The 24,140-nt window shown below is 48.8% G+C and overlaps 1 protein-coding gene across 2 annotated transcripts; it reads right to left on the bottom strand.

The window, feature by feature from the left end:
• Positions 1–465: 465 nt before the first annotated feature.
• CCT7 (chaperonin containing TCP1 subunit 7) lies at positions 466–23,824 on the bottom strand. 2 transcript variants are annotated; one of them, XM_083459413.1, is made up of 12 exons: positions 23,599–23,824; positions 19,674–19,827; positions 18,003–18,109; positions 17,510–17,635; positions 12,958–13,010; positions 10,420–10,591; positions 8,791–8,955; positions 6,839–7,027; positions 5,330–5,427; positions 4,982–5,114; positions 2,220–2,426; positions 466–1,142 (listed from the first exon to the last, which is right to left on the bottom strand). In XM_083459413.1, exons 1-12 carry the CDS (start codon positions 23,602–23,604, stop codon positions 918–920), a joined length of 1,635 nt encoding a protein of 544 aa, XP_083315539.1. In that variant the 5' UTR covers positions 23,605–23,824; the 3' UTR covers positions 466–917. The 2 variants fall into 2 exon arrangements, with proteins under 2 accessions (XP_083315539.1, XP_083315540.1); XM_083459414.1 differs by having other exon boundaries at positions 8,791–9,659; positions 10,106–10,591; positions 23,599–23,644.
• Between the last annotated feature and the right edge of the window lie 316 nt (positions 23,825–24,140).

Here is a 24,140-nt window from a genome sequence, read left to right as displayed (position 1 = left end):
TGGACCTAATGGTCAAGGGTCCCTTTACCTTTACCTAAGTTCAAAGGAGCCTGCTGTATACCTGGCAGTACAAATTGCCCAAGCCTAGTGAGGTGCACCTTCCTCCATCATTAGAAACTTTCAGGAGAGATTTAAAAGCCTTCATGTTCACCCAGGTGGTTGAAGAATACCATCCTAGCAACTGCAAGATTACTGGGTGGAAGAAAACATTGTCACTTTTAACTGTTAACTTTTAGGTGAATGATGATTCAGGAACCTGGAGTGCTCATGGGCCACAGAGAAGCGTTCTTGGTTCCATATACAGGATTTTAAACAAGCTGTCACACCAGGCAAATGCCCAGGTGTGTACTCTTTCTCTCATGGGCCACAAATTACATTTCAAAACCTCCACCTTTCGGCAGTTTCCCCCGAGGAAGGTTCGAGAAACGACAAAGGAGTGCGGTACAGAAGACAGGCAATGAACTGTGTGTTTTTTTAATTGTTTATTGTGTTCATGGCTGGGTTTGAACCCCCAGTAGAAAAAAAACACCACCAATAAATACAACACATTCCTAGCTCCTTTAGCAGACAAGCGCCGTGCCAGCAATGCAGAGATCCAGGGGAGCCCCTTGAGAGTAGAAGTTGAAGGATATGGAGAAACCCAGGAGGGAGAAAGGTCTGGAACCACGAAGGTTGGCTGGACCTGAATGTTAGAGGGCGCACTGTCTGGGATTTCCCAGAGTTTTCTCCCGTTTGAAGGAGGAGGCCCACTGGGAGCAGAGCAGCAACGCTGCGAGCGCCTCGCTCCCCCTTTCCCCCCAGTGTGAAGGTTGTTTGAGGACTGCCAATGGGGAAAGCATTTTTCTAAGGGGTCCTGGGACCGGGTCTTGTTAAGAGAGGGGCTCCCCGTGTCTTGCGCTGCTGGCGACACCTGCCCCTCAGTGGTTATGGGGCCGGCCTCGCCCTCTGCCGCGGCCCGGAGGAGGGGCGTCTACCGTGGAGCGGGGGTTCTTGATGGTCTCGTCCACAGACACGATAAGGCAGGCGGCCTCGGAGGCCGCTGTCAGGGCGTTGATGCGCACGACTGCCGGCTCCCACACGCAGGCCACAAAGTTGTCGGCGATGTCTTCGTTGTTCACATCTACGCCGTACCACTTGCCACCCTGAGGGGCAGACAGAACACACCCGGTGAGGTCAAGCGACGGCCCCTTAACTCTGCCCCCACTAACCTGGCTCCCCCCTCCAGCCCAATGGCACCATAACTGTAATGTCTGTACGGGCATTTATGCGCCTTCCCAGGGCATTCGTGCATCACCGTGAACATAGGAGGGGCACGGAAAGGGGACAAACCAGCCCTAAAAGAGCACGGAAACACCAAAAGTGGTGCAAAAACAGCACCTCATAATCCTACGAGCCCTTGCGCCAACCTTTGTGGCTGGTGGAGAGCTAGGAGTCTGAGCAAGGTTTGGAGGGAGAATGTGGTGTTTGCAGGCTTTTTCAAGGGTGTTCCCAATATACGTGGTTTCACTTAAAACACGTGGTGCTTCAGAAAGTAACCCTCGCGTAAACGGGGAGTTGCCTATATATTATACAACATATATTGTGCTATTGCTTTGTCCATATCAAGTTTTATTTCAAGTTGCTCTACACCAGTGTTTCCCAAACTTGGCTCTCCAGTTGCTCTTGGACTACAACTCCCATCATCCCTAGCTAGCAGGGATGGTGGGAATTGTAGTACAAAAACAAATTGAGACCCATGTTTAGGAAACTGGCGTAGAAATTTATACACCGTATTTTTCGCTCTATAACACGCACCCAACCATAACACGCACGTAGTTTTTAGAGGAGGAAAATCCGTAGGCATGCCACCCGTAGGCATTCCCTCCATAACACGCAGACATTTCCCCTTACTTTCTAGGAGGAAAAAAGTGAGTGTTATGGTGCAAAAAATATGGTACATATTCCACATTCTTTGTAACCCACTGATGAGTTGAAGCAGCACGCAAATTTCATTAAGTAAATAAAAGGAAAACGTTGTGGACCTTGACTTTTGTGTTTGCATGCAACGAGAAGAGAAGCAGCATGTAGTTCCTATCTACCCTGAGCAGAACCACCAGGAAGCCTGCCATGAAGATGCAGCAGTATCCAACCTGCCCACTGCTGGGAAGTGATAGAAGTGGAATCTGCTGCTCTGAAAAGGCTGCAGAACGGCCCCTGCAAGCCTGGCTAAGGTTGCTCACCTGGGCGTGCTTGGCTCGGAGTTTGTTGAGGATGTTGGTGGCATCGAAACCGGCGTTGTCGCAGAGCTGCCGCGGAATGATCTCCAGGGCTTTGGCGTAGGCGCCAATCAGCAGCTGCTGCTTGCCTGGAATGGTCCTGGAATAGTCTCGAAGGTACTTGGAGATCTCCATCTCTATAGCTCCACCACCAGCGACGACAGAGTCATTCTGGAAGCACACAATTGGGCGGGGAAAGGTCACCTCTCTCTCTCTCTCAAAAAAAGTCAGTTATCGCAACAGGTCTAATTTATGCTGTTCTCATAGACGCCACTGGCAGTTTGCCTCGCACGGATCTGGCTGACACTGTTTGGAAGGAGCGAAGGCACGTCTGTCGAGTTCACACAAGCCAATGCTATCCACCAGCCTGCTGGCAGTGAGAGGGAGGCACAGCTGGCGTGTAATGCAAAGCTAAAGAAATCTGAAATCCATGTAGAGAATGATATGCAAAACTAGCTCATATTTTGCATACTTTAAAATCAGACATGGAGTATTTACTGTACTTAGTACATTTAATAAAAATTCCCTAAACCACGTACACCAAATCAAAAAACACAACAAAATAACATTCAGTAAGGCTAATTCAGCATGGAAAGGCCTCTAAGCAGAGACTAGGAAGAGTGGGATAAATTCATGGTTAGCAATCCACAAAGATGGATTATTGCTAGCGTGTTCTAAAAATATGTGGTATAGCCAGGACTCCCTGTATATTATTTTAGCAAAGGATGCAGGATCCCCGCTGAACGTCTTGAGCTCTGGGACCTCCCTGGACTGCAGACGTTAGGCTGCATCAAAACGAACATGGGAAGAGCACACCTGACCCAGAGTTTAGGGAACTCTGTTAGCAGAAGTCCCTTTACAATACCCCTGGAGAGTCCATTCACACATTACGCGGCAGTCAGCGTCTTCGGGAGAAAGCTGAAATCAAGGTTCCCTCCCACGCTGTGCCTGCAGGATTTCACGTTTTTAGGGGAGTGCTGAAGTCACTCATAAAGCCTGCCCAAGACGCAGCAACAGACTGACAGCTTTGCTGCTCTCCTTAGATGAGACGTGGGGCCAACAGGCTGCAGTTCCAGCATCCTCTGGCATGTGGCGGACACGAACAGAGAGGCTGCTTTGGGGGCCGCCAGTAGCCAGCCACTCTCACTGAAGGGCTCTTTGGCTGTTTGATCGCTTGGCCATGTCTCCCCCATTCCCAGCTTGCTTCAGCAAACAACAGACCGAGGTGCTGCTGGGAGGAGCAGATGGCTCTCAAGAAGGTCCAGGTGGCCAGACTTTCATCTGTGGAGAGCCTCGTTTTGATGCCACAGCTGGTCCTTTGGGTCCCAGCAAAGGGCTCTGTGCTCCCCCCACGTAGGATCCTTCGGAGTCCTGTTTCCAAGGATACGTGTTTCCAGCTCTTGAGGTAGGGATGCGTGAGAAGAGCTGTTTGCCAAAGCTCAGAGATGAGAGGAGCTATGTGTGTGTGTGGATTTCTATGCATGTCACACAACAGCTTCCCTGCAGCTCGCCTGCCTTCTCCTGCCCCATTTACAACCCCAATCCTCATGGCAATACAAAGCCCAGAAATCTACGCACCCCCAGTTCCCCTCCCCCAAAAAAACCTTCTACCACAAAGACAAGCTATTCAAAGGCTCCACATGCCACACATGGGTTAAGTGAAAGCGGCAGAATTTTGGAAGAGGCTTTCTGGAACAGCCAAGGAATCAGAGAATTGTAGAGTTGGAAGGGAGCCAAGGGTCATCTAGTCCAACCCCCTGCAATGTGGAAATCTCAGCTCAAGCACCCAGGACAGATGGCCATTGATCCTCTGCCGAAAACCCTCTAAGGAAATAGAATCCACCACTTTCTAAGGGAGACCATTCCAGAGTCCAACAGTAATTGCAGTCAGAAAGGTTTAGTCAGAATCTCCTTTCTTGCGTCTCAAATCCATTGGTTCAGGTCCAACCCTCCGGAGCAGCAGAAAACAAGTTTGCTCCATCTTCCATGGGACAGCCTTTTAGAGATTTGAAGATGGCTATCATATCTCCTCTTGGTCTCTTCTATTCCAGGCTAAACATACAGTCATACCTTGGGTTACAGACGCTTCAGGTTGTGTTTTTTCGGGTTACAGACCCGTTGAAACCTGGAAGTACCGGAACAGGTTACTTCCGGGTTTTGGGGGTCGCGCATGCGCAGAAACACTAAATCACGCTTTGTGCATGCGCAGGAGCACCAAATCGCAACCCACACGTGTGCAGACGCACCGCTGCAGGTTGCGAACGTACATCCCGCACGGATCACGTTTGCAACCCAAGAGTCCACTGTACCCAGCTCCTTTATCATCTTCTCCTCTACATACATTCCAGCTTATCGATACCCTTACAACTGTGGCATCAAGAACTAGACGGTGTTCCAGGTGAGGTCCAAAAGGTAGCGCTGTGGCTTGATCAGCTGCTCACACAGTGAACTTAACTCCCAGTGCATCAGCTGACATGCAGGAAGTGCAATCCTGCTCTCTGCTGGATTTGGCTATCTCCCGCCTCCCCCACCCGCATCACTATGATGTCAGATGATTGACAGGCAGGTGGTCCTGCACCTTAAGCTGTGGCACATCTGAACTGGGAAGGCAGAGGGGAGACACTCCCAGATTACAGGAGCCCCTCTGGCTGGGCCATGATCTATGGCTGATCAAGACATCCAGGAGGCTACGGAATCCCAAGTCAGCCTAGCTGCTCAACCCGCACCTTGATTGCTCTCCTAACAATCATGATGGCATCGTGGAGAGAACGCTCCGTCTCCTCCATGAACTGCTCCGCCCCTCCACGCAGGATTATCGTGCAGGTCTTGGCCTTCGGGCAGCCTGTGAAGAAGTTGTACCTGCCAGAGAAAGGGGGAAGCGTGTCTTAGTGTCCATGGGGATCACAGCCGCGCCACGCCTTAGCTGAGATGCCCTCTGAGGAAAGGGCAGACTCAGACCCATATTTACGTCCAGCCACCTCAAGAAACCCCCCAAATGTGTGTGAATTAAAAGCAAGCAAGGCAACTCCAAAGCTTGTCCCGTGCCTCCGCCATCCTGGCCAGGCTGCCTTTACCTGTCGCCTCCAATCTGAGTCTCCTCGAAGAGGTCGCAACGCCCAAGGACCTCATCGGTCAGGGAGTTTACACTGGTCTGAATGGATCCACCGCAGGCCTACAGGGCATGGGGAAAGAGTACCATTTTAGAGGGTACTGATCTAGCATCAAACAAGCGAAAACCGAGCTCTGCTGACTAGGTTTGCTGCTCTGCTCCCTCCACCCCCATTATGAGAATGTCATTTTCATATATAAGTATCACTACGAAACAATAGTGCCTATTAGTCTGCCTATTGCATTGACTTATTCATTCCACATCAATGGCCTGGGGTGCTTTGGAAGGTCAGGATATAAATTCAATAAATACCATATTGGCCCGAATACAAGCCACACCCGCAAATAAGCTGCACCTTTAAAATTGGGGGGAGACAATACCCAAATATAAGCCACTCCCTTAAAATTCTGCAGACACTCACGCCTGTAAATGGCAAATGTTCCGTTTTACCATATGTATGTTTCAGCAGCGATATCGTAAAAGCCAATTTTTGTAAGGTCGCAAGTTTAAGCCGCACTTTAAATTTTTACGGTCAGAATTTGGGGGGGGGGGGGAGTGTGGCTTATATTCGGGCCAATATGGTAATAGCAAAGCACTCTTTACCCCTTTAACAGGGCAGTGTTGCAAAATTCTTTATCAGAATTAAACAGGGAGTTCCAAGGTGTTGGTGATGCCACACTAAAAGATCTACTTCTTATAAATGCAGAGCAAGTATTGTGAGGCACCTGTGAGAGCGCCAGTTCTGCAGATTGAAGCGGTCGAGTGAACATATAGCCGGTTAAGGTGACCCCGCAAGTAAACTGGTCCCAAGCTTTATATAAAAACAGCATCCCTCAATGCCCTAGGATTAATCAAGGCAATAAACCCTAAACAAATGGCAGGGGATAGCAAGAGCAGCCACTGCAAATTGCAATAAAGGAACAGAAATGTTGGGAGGCGCACACCCACACCCACACCCCTCACAATTTCAAGCACAAAAAACGGGCAGTGGAAGACATTCCGTTCCACGGTAACAAAGAATCGCATACAATCATACCTCATGTTACGTTTGCTTCAGGTTGAGCGTTTTCCGGTTGCGTCCTATGGCGACCCGGAAGTAATGGAACGGGTTACTTCCGGGTTTCGCCGCTCGCACATATGCAGACGCCCAAAATGACCTCACGTGCATGCGCAGAAGCGGGTCGCGTTCTGTTCAGGTTGCAAACGGGCCTCCGGAACGGATCCCGTTCGCAACCAGAGATACCACTGTACAGGCGTTTTGCTGCTCCCTGCAGCTGCGCTCAATGTCCAAGAACTGAGCTCAGCAACTAGCGACCTGCAAGGGGTCCAGGCCTACCTTTCTCTCTCCTGTGCTGCTTCACCAGTTCCTCTAACAGGGCTGCCGCCCAAGGCAACTGCTCAGGCTGGTTGCATAGGCAGGGCAGCCCCAAGCACCTGGCCAACAACCTGGGAAGGCAAACAGGGGAAACCTCACCATCATGGTCCTCTTGAGATCTTCTTCAGGGACTCGGCCGGCACAGAACATGTCCCGGTCAGCAAAGTACTGGGTAGCCACGTCGCCAATTGGAAGCTTGGAGAGGATGACTTTGGCCCCTGACTTGTGGAGCTTATCAAGCTTGTCGTACAAGATGTTCCACTCGGCGTCCACGATGGCCTGGTAATCCTGCAGAGGGAGATTTAGGCAAGAAGCTATCGCTGCTGTTTCTTTAGCCAAGGGGGGGATCTGTTTGGCTTAAAATAAAATAAAAACAAGGGTGGGGTACGGTGCCAATGTACCGTATTTTTTGCTCTATAGGACGCACTTTTTCCCCTCCAAAAATGGAGGGGAAATGTGTGTGCGTCCTATGGGGCGAATGCAGGCTTTCGCTGAAGCCTGGAGAGCGAGAGGGGTCGGTGTGCACCGACCCCTCTCGCTCTCCAGGCTTCAGGAAGCTCTCCGCAAGCCTTGGGAGCCTGGTGCGACTTCCCGCCGGGCTCCCAAGGCTTGCGGACAGTAGCCTATTCTGGGGGCTGGGGTCGTGGGAACCCCGAGCTTCCCCCGCCCCAGCCCCGTGCCTGGGGGGAAAATATTTTTTTTCTGTATTCCCCCCACCCCCCAAAAAACCTAGGTGCGCCCTATGGGCCGGTGCACCCTATAGGGCGAAAAATATGATAGTTGTCTACTGCAAAGGGCGTTATGAGAATGACAACTCTGCCAATACAGTAAATCTAGACATGGAAACAGGATCAGGGGCACCAATGTTCATCCAAGGTGTGCACATTTAGAAGCGTTCCCCAACCATTGGTTTTAGATCTTCCCTGTCACAGAGGTGGCACCAGTTAGCTGCTGGAAGGTGGGTGCCCACATCAGCACCCATGTGAAGACCACCTGGTGGAAACCCTCACACATATGGTTCTCAATTGTAAACTATATGCTGATCTCCACCAGCAATTTCTAGATCAACTCTGTATCCCCAAATGGAAACCAGAGTCAGGGGTCATACATTTTCTATTACCGGGGAATGATCAGGAGCTTACCAAGTTAGTGGCGAAATATCTCTATTTGGTTTTTTGTCGTCATAATACACTGCAGACGTCTGATCTTCCTGGAGACCAAGAGATGTGACGATAGACTGCTCTGCCTCCTTTCTTTTAGCAAATGTTTTGTGCCACTGGGGAAGTGGTAATTCTGTTTTGATCTGTTTTGGATGTTGTATGTGATGCCAATAAAAGGTATATCTATCTATCTTATCTATCTATTACACCAGCAACCTTCTCCATTGCTCTTGCCCACCCAAGAAGCTGCCTTGTTGGGCAGCTGCCACCCTATGGGGACAGGGTGAGGGCAGAAGAGAAAGGATGGGAAGGGCCAAAACTCAGTGGTAGAGTGTCTGCTTTGCATGCAGAATGCTCCAGGTTCAATCCCTGGCATCTGCAGGTGGGGCCGGGAGAGAACCCTGCCTGAAACCCTGGAGAGCAGCTGCCGGTCAGTGTAGCCAGTACTGAACTAGATGGGCCAATGGTCTGATTCACTACAAGGCAGCTTCCTTTGTCCAAGGTGGCTGCAACCATTCTGCAGTCCTCTGCTGTGCTCACAGTCCCTTGAACCGAGGTGCTCCTTATAGAAGAACTTTCCAAACTTTTCATGTTGGTGACACACTTTTTATACACGCATCATTCGTGACAGAGTTTTACTAGCAAACCGCAGATTAAACCAGCCCCGAAAGCGTGCAGGGAGCGTTCGTGCAGCAAACCTACACACTGCAGCCAACACATTAACATATCGTGACAAAGCTTGGAAAGCTCTGGGTTAGGTAATGAGGTTCCAACTATCAACTTGGCCAAATGCCGCATGGAAGTCAAAGATTACCCCGCAAGGCACACGGCTCTTTTGGCAAGACGTTACATTTCCACAGCTTCTCTCCCCAAGCGGTTCTGAGCCTTTACCTGCACAGTGTGGACTCTGACTTCAGCATTGTCCTTCTCTGCCTTCAGCTCCAGCTCAATGTTGAGCAGAGCAATCCTGGGGGACTCATACTTCTTGGGCTGCATCTCAAAGCCGGCGTAAGAGAAGGTCTTCTTGAAGGCAACTCCTGCCACCAGTTGGGAATCCTGCAGGAAAGGAAAGGTCATTTCACTCCTCACGCCCACTCTCGGATGGCAGGCAACCTTCCGTTGGTTCCTACTTAGGTCTTGCTCTTATTTACTCAAGAGGAAGCCCCACTGAGTTCAGTGGGGCTCACTTTCAATTACATGCGTACAGGAATGCAGCCTTAGTGCATCCAACTAAATTGTACCATAGACCCTGCAAAGTCAATGGACTTGTCCATTAATTTCAAAGGGTGTGCTCTATGAAGCAAGCAAGGCCTTCACTGTCCTCTTTCTGGTGCCTGCAAAAAAACATTCTTGTTTAGACAAAACTACCCAGATGCTTAGAAAGCGGAGATAATATTAATCTATTACCCTATCTTAACTTTCATATGTTTTAAAGTAGGGTTGGAATTTTTTCTTGATTTTAGTTGTATCTTTTGTAAACAACTTTTAAGCTTTTTACAATCAAGCGGTATATAAATTCTGTGATTACGACTATTTTTTAAGTGCAGCAGCCTGACTTCTTAGAGGGAGGAAAAGATTGAAATAATTCTTGAAAGCCACATGGTGTGTAGTGATGGGCCTGTTAAAGAAGTGGGGGGAGTTACTGTTCTTGTTTTTATTACGTATTTTGTTTTTAATCTTGTATTTCTTTGTTGTGAACCACCCTGAGATCTACAGATGAAGGGTGGTATAATCATCGCCATCATCATCTTTGACTAAGGCTGGACATCACCTGTCAGGGAACTGACATCAGAGTGAAAGGAGAAGGAGAGGCTCCCCGATTCTGCAGGAGAAGGTACCAGCACCAGGGGGAGACGCAGCTTGGTAGAGGGGGAAGGAAATCGGCGTTAACACCAGGGATCCAGGAGGGCAAATGGGGGGAGCGGGGGAAGAGCTCCGGGATTCTTCCCTGGACATCAGTGAGGAGAGCACTGGTCCTCCACTACCCACGCCCTCCCTGCACAGAAGACTCCCACGCAGTGAGAGGTGGAGATGACTGGGAGTCAAACAGCTTTTATGCTGGAAAAGGTTTAAGAAACGCCCACAGACAGATTCTGCTAGCGACTGAGGCAGCCACGCTGAGATGGGCTGTGCAGTCAGGACGGTTTAACCCAGGCAATTAAGCTCCCTAACGGGGACAGTTTACGCACGAGTAACTCAAACCCACTACATCACCCAAAGTGATTTTATCCTTTCGTTTTCCTTCTCGCACTCCCATGATCTACTATCATTCCCTTTCTCCATCAGTTGCTCGAACTTTGCCAACAGCTCCCAGTTCGCTCGCTACCTGAACAGCGGTCTTGGAAGGTCAGATTGCAGGGTTTCCCACAGACACCTGGTTGGCCAGGGCAAGAACAAGACAGGCCCCCGGCCTGATCCAGCAGCCTCATCTTATGTTCTCCACCCTTTTTAGACTTGGAAAGGAATTCCAGCCTAGACTCCTCTGAGCCGAAGGGAACTTTAGGAGGCCAAGGGCTTTACCTCCAGGGCTCCTCCCTGCACCTTCTTGATCCCAATCATTTTGATCTGCAGCAACTCGTCCAGCATCATGACGGCATCCACCACCATCTTAGCAAAGAACTCCTTCTGGTGGGAAATCAGCTTCGAGCTCAAGGCTGTGCTTGCACACTTCTCCAGCAAGCTCCGCAGCTCCCTGCAGAGAAGGAAAAGATGGAGCCATTTCTTGCCTGCTCTCAAAGTGCTCTGTAGCAATAGGCAGCCCCGAGGCTAAAGAAGCAACACACACAGCACAAGTCTAAAATGAGCTCATTAGGCTACAAAAAAGAAACACTGCAATTAGTTAAGTGATTCTCACGACTGCTTTGAAAATGGATGGCTTTCTGTTTTTGCACATTAGGTCAGCCACTGGCTGTAGTGAGGGGGCACACGCAGAAGAACAACTTTCCTGCTTATTGCTACTTCTCGTGAACTACTATGAACATCATAAAATGCCTACGGAAAGTAACATTTCCATCAGGCATGGTTTTTGAACGCCTGGGAAAGACAGCATGCCCGTCACAGAAGAACACTTCTTTTTTAAAAAAAGAAGTCAATTATATGGAAGTCTTGTTAATTACAGTTCCTTCATTTAAAGATTAACTGGCATTTGCCTGAAGATTTAATTGCATCACCAAAACATGTATCTTCTTAGCTGGAATCTATCAGCTCAGGCAATGTCCTCCACGCAATCATTAATCATGGGGGGCGGGGGGGGGGGATAGAAACGAGCCAGCAGCCTAACCCAACCCATCAGCTGTGTCTCCTGACTGGGCACTGGAGGGGAGGAGTGAAGAGGGGAGGCTTGCCCTATGCAGAGGCCTCCATTTGATTAACAACTCTGTGCAATCGGGATTCTAAACTCCCGGGCCTTTGACTAATTAAAACACCTATGACCTTTTAAACTGCGGTGGGGGTGGTATGATTTTCGTTTGCTACTATGGTACATATTATTGCATTTTTATATTGCAAACTGCCTTGTGGTCCTCAGCTGAAGCGTAGTACAGTGGTGCCTCGCAAGACGAAAAGAATCCGTTCTCTTCGTCTAGCGTTTTTTTTGTCTTGCGAAGCAAGCCCATTGACGGATTAGAGGATTAACGCTATTAGCGGCTTATCAGCTTATTGGATCAGCTGATAAGCAGCTTAGCGGCTTAGAAAAAAGGGGGGGGGGGGAACCGCAGGAACTCACAAGACATTTTCGTCTTGCGAAGCAAGCCCACAGGAGATTCATTTTGCAAAGGACCTCCAAAACGGAAAACTCTTTCGTCTAGCGAGTTTTCCGTCTTGCGAGGCATTCGTCTTGCGGGGCACCACTGTATAGAAACATAATCGATAACAGCAATGATAAACCACAGGCGGAGCCCCCTCCATGCACAGAGATCCCCCTTGTCACACCTTCCCCAAACCCACCTGCAAGTGGGTCGCACCTCTCTGCCTCTGCATGTTTCTAACTGCATGGAGGATAACAGTCAAAAAGGGCTGATGCCAACCAGCATTAAAGTTCTGTGCATTAAATTTTTGCTGCTGCAATTTGCAAAAGGTGGGAAGTTGTCAAACAGCTGTTTCTTACACAAATATTTTTTCATAGCCTGCTTTTTTCTAGGAAAGGTAACATATCCCCCCTGTATACATAAAAAACAACAACTGCACAGCCCTCCACCTGCCCAGGAGTTGCATCCATCAATCATGTTGGGATTAAGAATGCATGTAAAAAAAGAGAGCCCAAATAGGGCTATCCAAACATTCATTTCCAAAGATTAGGCAGCAAAACTTTTGAAAAGACTTTCCAAAGGACAACATTATCAACGGAGAGCCTGGCTGCCGATCGTATCCTAAACTAAGCAAGGTGGCGATGGGTCTATACTGGCTCTACCCATAGCTAAGCCCCATATAAGACAAAACACAGGAAATGGGTTGCTTAAGCCCATTCCTCCCTCCATCCCGCATGTAAGCTCCCAATGTTTCCTTTTCTGATGGCAACTGCCTCCTGTCATGTCTGTGACTTGGCATGAGCCTTGGACTGAACATCTCACACAGAGACAAGGGAGGATTCTGGCAGGGCCTCTGCTGATGTTTGCACGGAGATGGGTGAAGGGTAAACTGCCCTTTCTCAACCTGAAACTGTATTGGAGGGGAATAAGGAGCTATACTGGAAGACTTTGGGGGAGGGCAGATTTTGCACCCAGGCTTCCAGTTACCTATTGCTACATGATAGGGATACATGTGCACAGAAATGCAATGTGGTTTTCCATTTTGTTGCATTCCTGCTTTTTTTTTGCAATATATCCATCCAGAGCTTACTGCTGAATCCATGGTACTTAAATTTAGTGAGCAGGAAACATGCTGCCAATGCCCCAACCGCAGAGGGGAACTGCATGCACCCAATCCATTTACGAACCACTTGCACACACGTAGGTGCACACATTTGTGCAGAGCGTCAATAAAAACATGCACCCAACTGAGCCAGCAATGAAGGGAGGTTGTGGATTTAACCTTTCCAATTGAGGCATGGAGGAAACTTACTCTTGGTCGGTCTTCTTGATCGTAACGGCAATCTTCCTGATCTTATTCACTGCCTGCCAAAACAAAGCAAGAACCAGAATTAAGACTTTGCTCTCAACCCCTGCCAAACTCCTGCGCCAGTGCAGCGATGATTCAGCCGCCATCTGCGATTACGCAGCCTGAAGTCTGCACCATTTACGGCAGGCATAGGCAAACTCCGGTCCTCCAGATGTTTGGGACTACAATTCCCATCATCCATAGCCAACAGGACCAGTGGTCAGGGATGATGGGAATTGTAGTCCCAAACACCTGGAGGGCCGGAGTTTGCCTATGGATGATTTACGGCGAGAATAATATGTATGAACAAATTAGAGAGGGGAGCTGAGGGAAGTCTCTGGAGGGTGGGAGAGGGAGGGGGAAATATAATAGGTTATATTTGATTTATAAACTGATTTGTTAAATTTGGTTAATAAAAATATTTTTTTAAAAAATGTCTAGTTGGGGTGGTGGTTATTTTAATTTGGGTATAACTGTAAACTGATTATTATTATTATTATTATTATTACTACACTCGGCTCAGAGGTGCATAATGCCCAGTGGCTGGGACTGTTTGAATGAGCCTTTGCCAACGTGGTGCCCTCCAGATGTTTGGAACTCCAACTCCCATGATGGGGGTGTTGGAACTTAACGAGTTAAGTTCTTCCCATGATGCCACACCATTCTGACGTCAGCTTTCGAAGCTGGGAGGAGTTTGGGAGGAGTTAGCCAGTCCCACTCTGTGTTCCGTGGGGAAAAGACGCAGGTCTGGCATGGCTGCAAATAGTCCTGGAAATTCCTGAGAAATGTTGGAATAAATGCTGTAAATAGACAAGCTGGACTCTGTGTGTTTGTCTGGAAGCTGAATCAAGCTGGTGACAGTTCTACACCGCTGTGTGAAACTCTGCTGAGCCGTGACTGAGTGGCGCAGCTGAGGGAAGCGCGCCGGACCGGGCAGCCATATATCGCTAATCGAGGTTCGTAAATCAATTAGCGGGGGTCACGGCTAATAACCAAAAGTCACAGGTTATGGATCCTAAATCATCGCTTGTAAAACTGTCACGGAAGATACTGCTGGAATGCGTTTGAAGTCTGCGGTGTCGAGCAGGAGGCAAAGGAGCAGCTTCGGAGTTTGAAAGCAGCTAGCTGAAAAACGCAGAGGTTTGCTGTGGAGCCAGGAGCTAAGAACAGCAGGGTATCGTTTCTCCAGGGAGAGAAGCCAGAGGAGCTGACGTTATTGTAAGTACAGCTTGGGGCCCCCTTGGGAGAACGGAAGAAGATGGCGGACGGCCATGATTCATTCTCCGTACCTTTCGAAAAGTTAAACGGCCAAAATTGGGGAGAATGGAGCAGAAAGCTGAAGGCCTGGCTGGTAGCCAAGGGTCTGTGGGACGCGGTCTTAAGGCCTCCACTGCCTCAACCAGCCGCCGGAGCTGCAGCAGCAGTAATTGCAGATGTGCATGCTTCGCAGAGAAAAAACCAGAAGGCCCTGGGAGCTATAGTGCTCAGTTTGGAGGGTTCAGAGCTGCCCCATGTGGAGGGTTTGGAAACTGCGCATGAAGCTTATGCTGCTCTTGAAAGAGTGCACCACAGGACCACAGCTGGTGCTAAAATCCACACCACCAGGCGTTTGTTTGAAATGAAGCTGCGTCCAGGTGGGGACATAAGACAACATGTTACAGAGATGCTCTCTGTGTTTAATGAACTGCGGCTGTTGCAGGTGAATTTTACAGATGAATTGAAGGTTTATATTTTGCTAAGCTCTCTGGACAAAAGTTATGACAATTTATGTCTAACTCTGGAGTCTATGAGTCCGCAGGATCTGACTTTGGCGTACGTCACAGGACGCTTGGCCGACGAACAGGAAAGGCGCATCAGGGAGAGCAAGTCTGGTGCAGGTAGCTCCACCGGGAAAAAGGGGGGGGCTAAGCAAGATGAGAGCTTTGTTCAGGCTTTTGCCATTCGTCGGTGCTACGTGTGTGGATCTCACAGTCATTTGAAAAGAGACTGCCCACAGAAAGGGAGGGCAGCTGGACAGGAAGGCTTCAAGGACACCTATCATGGGAATCAGTCGGGTTTCCATGGGAACCAGTCTGGGAGTTATCAGCCTGGGAACGCAAGAAGAGGACGTGGAAAACAACGTGAGGAGACGTATCAGATAGCAGCGAGCATGGCTTTGTTCGAAGACGGCCGTGTGGAAAATTCCAAGTTTCGTTTTGTTATTGACTCTGCAGCTAATCGCAATTTGATTCCAGAGACACCTGCTGTCGAGAGGTGGAACTGCACGGCAATTCCTGCCGGGAAATCTATACTGTTTGCAAATGGACAGAAAGGAAATTTGACTAACGTTGTAAATCTGCATTTTCGTATTTTACAGGAAACGCTGGAGTGTTGTACCGTTCCTGGGATGAACCACTGTCTTTTATCTGTGCCTTATCTACTGAAAATGGGATTTACGGTTTGTTTTCAGGGTGATGTGTGCACAATCTCCAAAGGAGGGAGGATGCTTGCCAAGGTTAAAAAGGGGCAGAATGATCTCTTCATTCTTAAAACGTCTCTGGAGGGTGATGGGAAGGTTAAGAAAGCACAAGCACTGCGTGCTACAATTCCCAATCATGATGAATGTGTCCATATTTGGCATGCTAGGACGGCACATAGTTCAGTAGAAGAACTACAGGTGCTGCCGGAGGTTTCTAAGGGGTGTAAGATTTTAGAATGTGGACATGCTGTAAGTTGTGAAACTTGCAAGCTGGCAAAGGTAAAAGGATGCAGTTATCCAAAAGTTGAGAGGACAACCACTAGGCCTTTTGAACAAATTCACGTAGATTTGTGGGGTCCTGTAAAAGAACCAAGTCTGGGAGGGTCAAGGTTTCTGCTCTCGATACAGGATAATTTTACACAGAATTCCTGGACACACGGTCTCAAATCCAAGGGTGATGCAGCACAGCTGATCAAACGTTGGATTGAGGAGGTGGAAGTAAAGTTTTCCACCAAAGTACAAGCTGTCACAAGTGACAGGGGAGCTGAGTTTACAGGTTCTGCTTTGCAGAAGTACTTTCGCAAGAAAGGGATACGTCACACAGTGACTTCACCCAATCAAAGGGGGGAGGCAGAGCTCAAGTGTCAGGCTCTGGTTAAAACTGCACAGGTGTTGCTGAAAGATTCTGGGTTGCCTCCAAGTTTTTGGCTGGAGGCAATCAAGTATGTGAGCTTCACCTGGAATCGCACCTACAATTCCATGGTAGGGGACACACCGTTTGGGCTGTTGCATGGCAGGAAACCCCAGATTCATTTTTTGCGTATGTTCGGGTCACATGCGTCTGTGTCAGTACCTGCTGCGTTGCAGGGGCCAGATGGATCCAAGTTCCGGAAAATGATCTTCTGTGGGTATGAGCCAACAGCGAGTGCATGGAGGTTTGCATTTCCATCAGGTGATCAGAGTAAGTTACTGATCAGCAAGCACGCTGAGTTCTATGAGCAGGATGAAAAGTCAAAACCTGCTTCCAAGCGTGATGTTCTTTCAGAATGTCTTTCTGATTCAGAACAGGAAGATTCTGAGGGGGAGGAAGAAGGAACTGAGTCTGATGATGACGATCAGGTAACTGACCAAGGTCAGGAACAGGAGGAGGTATCTGAAATTTCTCCACAGGTTAAGAGAACACCCAAAAGCGAGCCCAGTTCTCCGGTGAGTGTAATGGAGAGGGTTCGAAAACGTTTTAAGTCAGAGGAGGAATCCCGTGAGGCTGAGGACACAGGTCCTGGTGGCAGTGAGTCAGAGGTAACATCTGAGTTTGTGCCCAGAAGGTCTAGTCGCTCAACAAAGGGCATTCCGCCGGAAAGGTACCAAGCAAAAAGTGCGTGGGCCTGGTTCGCACAGTGTGATTCTGGGAATGTTGAAGGGGTTCAACAGGTGCCTGGGAAAGATGCTGGGAAGGAGCACAAGGCAAAGGGGAAGGTGTTGAACTCAAAAGGGTCTTGTCAGAAGGTGCGGCAAGGGAGGGTGTTGGAGTTGGAACTTAACGAGTTAAGTTCTTCCCATGATGCCACACCATTCTGACGTCAGCTTTCGAAGCTGGGAGGAGTTTGGGAGGAGTTAGCCAGTCCCACTCTGTGTTCCGTGGGGAAAAGACGCAGGTCTGGCATGGCTGCAAATAGTCCTGGAAATTCCTGAGAAATGTTGGAATAAATGCTGTAAATAGACAAGCTGGACTCTGTGTGTTTGTCTGGAAGCTGAATCAAGCTGGTGACAGTTCTACACCGCTGTGTGAAACTCTGCTGAGCCGTGACTGAGTGGCGCAGCTGAGGGAAGCGCGCCGGACCGGGCAGCCATATATCGCTAATCGAGGTTCGTAAATCAATTAGCGGGGGTCACGGCTAATAACCAAAAGTCACAGGGGGAGGTCTGGTAAAAAAACACCTGGAGGGCACTAGCCAGGCCTGACTAGAACCCATTTGTAAATATTGTTTCTTGTTCCCTCACTCCCCAGGTGCAAAAGAGCTTCCACAAAGGAAGGCTGGGTGCAGCAGATTCCCTTACCAGCTGGGTTGCAGTGCGGAAGGCACGGATGATGATCTGGGGATGCAGCCCTTCTTCCACATAGGGCTTGATTTGCTTTAGGAATTCAGCAGCTAGAAGTGTAACGGAAGTGGTGCCATCACCAACCTGCAGGAAAAGAGAAGGAAAAATGACGTGTGCCTGAAAACCAGAAATCTCTGCGAAGGGAAGTTCACAAAGCAGCGGCAAGTGCCCCAACTTTGCATGGAGTAAATTGTACCCCATTCTATCCACCTCGCCCTGCCATCTCAAATCCAACATCTGGCACAAAACTCCCCCATCACCCTTCAAAGGAGCGGATCTATGGATTACCACAAGATGGGGCGCTGGAAAAATCAATGGCAGCTTGCCACTGTGACAGAGAAAGAGACGTTGGATCCCAGCTACAGATGTTGTAAAGCTCAGAAGACACAGGCACGAGCAGGAGTACCAACATCTACCTACCACTGAAAACTCTCAAACCTCCCACACCCACCTCCGCATCCTGTGACTTGGCGATGTCCACAAGTGTCTTTGCAGCAGGGTGTATCACATCAAGAAGCTTCAGGATGGTGGCGCCATCATTAGAAATGGTTGCTTTGCCTGCAAAGATTGACAGAGACAAAGTTCAGGAACAAAGTTGATTCCTGCACTGCAGAGGGTTGTTCTAAGCATCCCCACCAGATGCACCTGTAACATCTGAGCAGCTTAATCAGGACTCTGAAGTTAGGAAGAGAAAGATGAGCCCTACAGGATCAGACCAAGGAGAGCCCCACCTAGTCCAACACTTTGTTATCAGCCGTGTTCTGCCAGATAGCGTCAGAACCTTCCTGTGGGTTTCCTAGAGGCAACTGCCCTCCCTCTTCGGTAGTCTCCTCCCATAAGCCCACACATTTTGGCATGGAAGCCATCCAAGTATTGTGCTAACATCCAACCCATCCAGTCCCCCAAAGAGGGCAGAGAGGCTTTCCTGTGACAGCACAGTGAGCTTCAGAGGCACTCCATGCAATTCCAAGACCCAGAACAAGGTGGGAGGAAGGGGAGAAGCCACCACATAGCTTCCATTCCCATACTGGGCCTGCTAACAAACTGACGCCCCTAGATGTTTAAGTGCAAGCCCTTGCCCTTCTCTGGAGCTCAGAAAGTGGCAAATCTCCATGGCTTTACATTGAGCTTCAAACAGACTTTACCAGCTTATGCCTTGACAGAGTGTCATACCAAATCAGATGACAAGCTGCCCAGAAGGATGTGGCAACTCATTCCCTACCAAACCATGAAGGGGTGGTGTGATCCCACTGCTGAAGGAGAACCACCACAAATACTTCCATTCCAACCAGGCACTCAGGTAGGTAGCATAGGTCTTTGCCTCCCATAGATGGAGGAGGCCCTGGGACTACACACACTAGTACATTTGGACTTACTAAAAATTCTGCAGTAAGTGGCAACTAAAGAGGTTCCAGAAATAAAGTCACCTTGCCCTTTCATGATCAGGACAGGGTCAGAGGCATTGTGGGAGCCAGGTAAGACCTCAAGGGTGCCACTGCACCCGTGAAGATGACCATGCCACACTCTGGATTCAAGGAAATTAATATATTTAGGGTCTTCACATTACCAAAAAAGTTAGGTAGCAAAGATGTACAGTGGTACCTTGGGTTAAGAACTTAATTTGTTCCGGAGGTCTGTTCTTAACCTGAAACTGTTCTTAACCTGAGGTACCACTTTCGCTAATGGGGCCGCCACGCCGCCAGAGCACGATTTCTGTTCTCATCCTGAAGCAAAGTTCTTAACCCGAGGTACTATTTCTGGGTTAGCAGAGTCTGTAACCTGAAGCGTCTGTAACCCGAGGTACCACTGTATAGGAAATTTCCAAAACACCTTGATATGAAGGGTTACTCTTTCACATAGCTATCCTTGTCCAGTATTCCAGTCTCAGGTGAACAATGGCATGGGGGGGGGGGTCTTCTCTCTTCAAAATGGACAGCGATGCATGGACAGTTGCTCATCCCCCTCCCTTCAATGTCACCTGCCATTTCTTTGTAGGACAAAACCTCCCCAAAGACCTGTGCCACTGACTGATTGAGATGGCTAGAGAGTAACTAGAGAAAGGTTGCCATACAGAGACACCAGAGGCAGAGCAACTCAGGTTCACAGATGGCAGCAGGCTCACCTCTGTCATCAACAATGAGCTTGTCCATGCCCCGAGGGCCGAGAGTGGTCCGGACGGCCTCTGCGATGACTTGGCAGGCATTGATGTTACTCACAAGCTGAGGGACCCCCTGGGAAGTGTCTGTGCCTTCCTTCAGCAAGATAACAGGCGTGGGCTGCAAGTAAAACAAAAGGGTCAGACAAAAGACCCTCCAGGACAGTGACAAAAGGTTTTTTGTCATAGAAAAGGCAGCGTCGAACAGCACAACACAATATTTTCACTAGAAAAATCAGCATTGTTAGCCAGGCTTCCTATACACAGATGCAGAAACACTAAAGCAGGAAACAGCTGAATTGGAGAGCAGATTCCACCCTTAAATGCTTCAGGAATGCATTTGTTGGGATCCACAAGGCGCCAAGAACTACCACCTACAAGCCCAACACAAGTCGCTGGCCAAGCTGGCATGATGCGACATAACATTCATAGGCACTTTTTAACGGCTCAGGTGCACTCTGCACCACCTCAGAGACAGAAGCAAATGATCAGTTTGGGTTGGACACAGTGTCCTGTTGTTGTTGTTGTTATTTATATTTTACTCAATTCTTTTTATACGCTTTTAAAATTCTATTAGTATTTACCTACTTTTTAATGATTATGTTTTCTATGTTACAGGTAAGTCTTGCAAGGCAGCTTACAGATTTAAGTTCTTGAATTCTGGTCTGGGAAAAAGGCAATACAAATATAATCACCACCATTCTCTTTTGATGACCTGGCCCTGCAATCCTATGTGCATGAACCTGGGAGCAAGCCACGGTAAAGGACTGCAGAGAAGGCACCGCCCAGCATGCAAGATTTATGGGGCAGCTGCGACGAAGGAAAGCAGGGCCCTTTCTGCCCATAACAGAAGCAGAAGAGGACATTGTCTCTGCCATACAGCTTAAGCTAACCAAGCCAGTGTGGGGGAACCTCCAGTCCCCTAATGTAAAAAGAGCTCTGTTGGATCAGGCCAATTCTCTTCTCACAGCGGCTGACCAGATACCTGTGAGAACCCCACTGGGAGGATTCACAGACTCACAGAACTGCAGAGTTGGAAGGGACCAGTGTTCAAAACTCCCACTATTCTCGGCGCATTTTGCGACAGGGAATTTCATTAGCAGAAGCAGTTTCTGAGCTCTGGGCGCATGATTTCAGATTAAAACTGCAGAGTGGAAGGAAAGGAGGACCATTTTCTGCCTCCTCACTTGCAGCTACTCTCAGAAGACTGGAAAAGAGAGCCTCTGAAGAATTATCAAGGAGGTGGGCAAGGAAAGGACTAAAGTATAATATTTTAGCTGCAGTTCATTCATTTTCAGCTTTGCATTCTTGTTATTCAAAAAGTGCGCCTAGACATTCAGTTGTTGTACCCGTAACCTAGGTCTAAGGTGCCATTTAGCTCCTAGCTTTCATATCTGTTTCTAACACTGGAAGGGACCACGCTGGTCATCTAGCCCAACCCCTTGAAATGTTGTTATTCATGCAGTGCTGAGTTCAGCTATGGAACTCCCTCCCACAGGAGGCAGCGAGGGCCACCAAGCCGGCACCTGCCCACTCATACCAGTGCCGGATTTACGTATGAGCTAAATAAGCTATAGCTTAGGGCCCCACTCTCTTGGGGGGCCCCAAAAATTTAAAGGAAAAAAATGGATGTACATTTCCAAAATATAAAAATTGTGTTTCAGTTCAACAATTACTTTGATAATATACATATTTTGTTATGTGAAAATAGCTTTAGACACCCATCAGGTCCTTAGATTACCATATATGGCGGCTAACAGAATGAGGTTGAATCCTGACAAGGCAGGAGTACTGTTCTTGGGGGACAGGGGGCGGGCAAGTGTGGAGGACTCCCTGGACACAAGATCTACCCACCTTGGAAGATTGGTAGATGCAACTAATAGACTATATGGAGATGGCGGAAATGACTGGCAGAATCCAAGACCAGGGAGAGGAGTCGGTGGAGGAAGATTGGAAGAAATTTAAAATTTATTTGCAGAAATATTGTAAAATTTTTGAATGTTAAGGACACTGAAATGAGTTGCAGGGGCTTTAGCAACAAAGTAAAATGTAAGATTGGATTAACAACAGATAAATTAATAGGATGTGAATTTGCTGAATCAATTTCTAAAAAGGGATATAAGAACAGGAGACGTGAGGAAGTCGGGAAAATAAGTCAATTGAAGATGAGAAACTAAGAAAGAGGGAATTTTTGTTTTTTGTTACTATATGTGTTTTTATCTCTTTTTTCTTTTTCTTTTGATGTGTTCAATGTTTGTATTTTTGTATTGTACTGTTTTTTGTGATGTTGTATTTTCTTTGTTTTTGTATGCTTTTTTATTGTGAAAACTTAATAAAATATTTATTTTTTAAAAAAGTGTGGAGGACTCCCTGGTCCTGAATGGGGTAACTGTGTCCCTGAAGGACCAGGCGCACAGCCTGGGAGTCATTTTGGACTCAGCTGACCATGGAGGTGCAGGTTAATTGTGTGTCCAGGACAGCTGTTTACCAGCTCCATCTGGTACGCAGGTGAGACACTCCCTCCTTGCGGACTGCCTCGCAAGATTAGTGCATGCTCTAGTTATCTCTCGCTTGGACTACTGCAATGCGCTCTACGTGGGGCTACCTTTGAAGGTGACCCGGAAACTGCAACTAATCCAGAATGCGGCACCTAGACTGGTGACTGGGAGTGGCTGCTGAGACCACATAACACCGGTCTTGAAAGACCTACATTGGCTCCCAGTACATTTCTGAGCACAACTCAAAGTGTTGGTGTTGACCTTTAAAGCCCTAAACGGCCTCGGTCCAGTAGACCTGAAGGAGCGTCTCCACCTCCATCATTCTGCCTGGACACTGAGGTCCAGCTCTGAGGGCCTTCTGGCGGTTCCCTCATTACGAGAAGTGAGATTACAAGGATCCAGGCAGAGGGCCTTCTCGGTGGTGGCACCTGCCCTGTGGAACGCCCTCCCACCAGATGTCAAAGAGAACAACAACTACCAGACTTTTAGAAGACATCTGAAAGCAGCCCTGTTTAGGGAAGCTTTTAATGTTTAATAGGTTATTGTAGTTTAGTGTTCTGTTGGAAGCTGCCCAGAGTGGGTGGGGAAACTCAGCCAAATTGGCGTGGTATAAATCATAAATTATTATTATTATTATCATTATGCCCAGTGGCTGGGACTGTTTAAATGAGCCTTTGCCAACGTGGTGCCTTCCAGATCTTTGGAACTCCAACTCCCATGATGGGGGAGTTCTGGTAAAAAAACACCTGGAGGGCACTAGCCAGGCCTGGCTAGAAACCATTTGTAAATATTGTTGGGGAAATATGGCTGGGGAAACCCAGTCAGATGAGCAGGGTGTAAATAATAAAATTATTATTACTGTATAGAATACACTCAACACAAAAAACAGCGACAGTTTGTTGCTGACAAAGGACAGCTGGACATAGAAAGGGCCCCATTACCTTCAGGAGCTGAGGGCCTCATCCAACCTCAATCCGCCCTGGTTCATACAAAGAAACTCCTAAGGGCCGGCAAAGCGGGACAGCGCCATGCGATACGCGGGACTACAACTCCCAGAACGCCCCGCGCGGACAACGGCCTCCGCTTCAGAGGAGCCGGCTCCCGAACGGCCTGATGGGACTGGTAGTCCCAGAGGCTTCCCGCGGACCCTCGCCGCGAGAGAAAGCCCGGCCTGGCCTCACAAGCGACGAGGAAGCCGCGGCCTGGCAGGCTCGCCCCCGGGCAGCTCCGGCCGCTCAGCTGCCCCGGGCCCCGCCAATACCGCCCCGTCCTCGCAGGCCAGGCTTTCCTGAGGGCCGGGGAACCGCCAGTGAGGGGAGCGGGCCCGTCCTGGCGGCGGATGGCGGCGGATAAGCGCGGCTCCCCCACCGACAAGCGTCGATTCATTCACTCACCATCATCTTGGCGGCAGCCCTGTTGCTAACGGTCCCTCCCCACAATGCACCGCGCCCGTCCAGAAGCTTCCCCTCCGCGCCTGCGCGGTGGGGCCAACGGGCGGGGTTTTAATGGGGTGGGAAAGGCTGTTGGTGAAGGCTTCGTAGAGGTACGAAAATAAAGACGCTCTCTTGCGTGAAGATTAGAAGACTTCCGAGTTTATATGGAGGGATTTGTTTATTCGGTGAAAACCGCTCGTGGGAACAGATGGGGAAACGGGGTTTTAAGGTGCGTGGCAGAGAAAAGGCAGGGATTCCCGTTCTTTGGAACGCAGGCCTTTATCATTAAAAAAAATAAGCCTTTTTTAAAAAAAATTGCCTTGTAGATGTGGGTGCAAGTCCCTTACTAGCCTCTGTTGCGGGCTGGGGTGGGAGAGAAGGAACGAGAGCCCTGCAGTGTAGTCCACTGTTATTTACATTGCAGGTTGGAGGTGGGTCTGAGGTTAGTTTGAGTTTGCAGGAAAGCAAAAAAAGAAAAAAATCTCCTTTGCAAAGCATCCCTC

This window comes from Podarcis liolepis (assembly GCF_965112155.1).
Source record: "Podarcis liolepis genome assembly, chromosome: 9".
Lineage (NCBI taxonomy): Eukaryota > Metazoa > Chordata > Lepidosauria > Squamata > Lacertidae > Podarcis > Podarcis liolepis.
The sequence above is the reverse complement of the archived record's forward strand: the minus strand, read 5'-3'. Positions and strand labels throughout refer to the sequence as shown.

Excerpts from the sequence above, each read along its gene's own strand:
- CCT7 (XM_083459413.1), bottom strand. Across the intron at positions 10,592-12,957 it reads ATCAAGAAGACCGACCAAGA|GGAGCTGCGGAGCTTGCTGG; the intron begins GTAAGTTTCCTC and ends CCTTCTCTGCAG. Across the intron at positions 1,143-2,219 it reads TCCGAGCCAAGCACGCCCAG|GGTGGCAAGTGGTACGGCGT; the intron begins GTGAGCAACCTT and ends TCTGCCCCTCAG.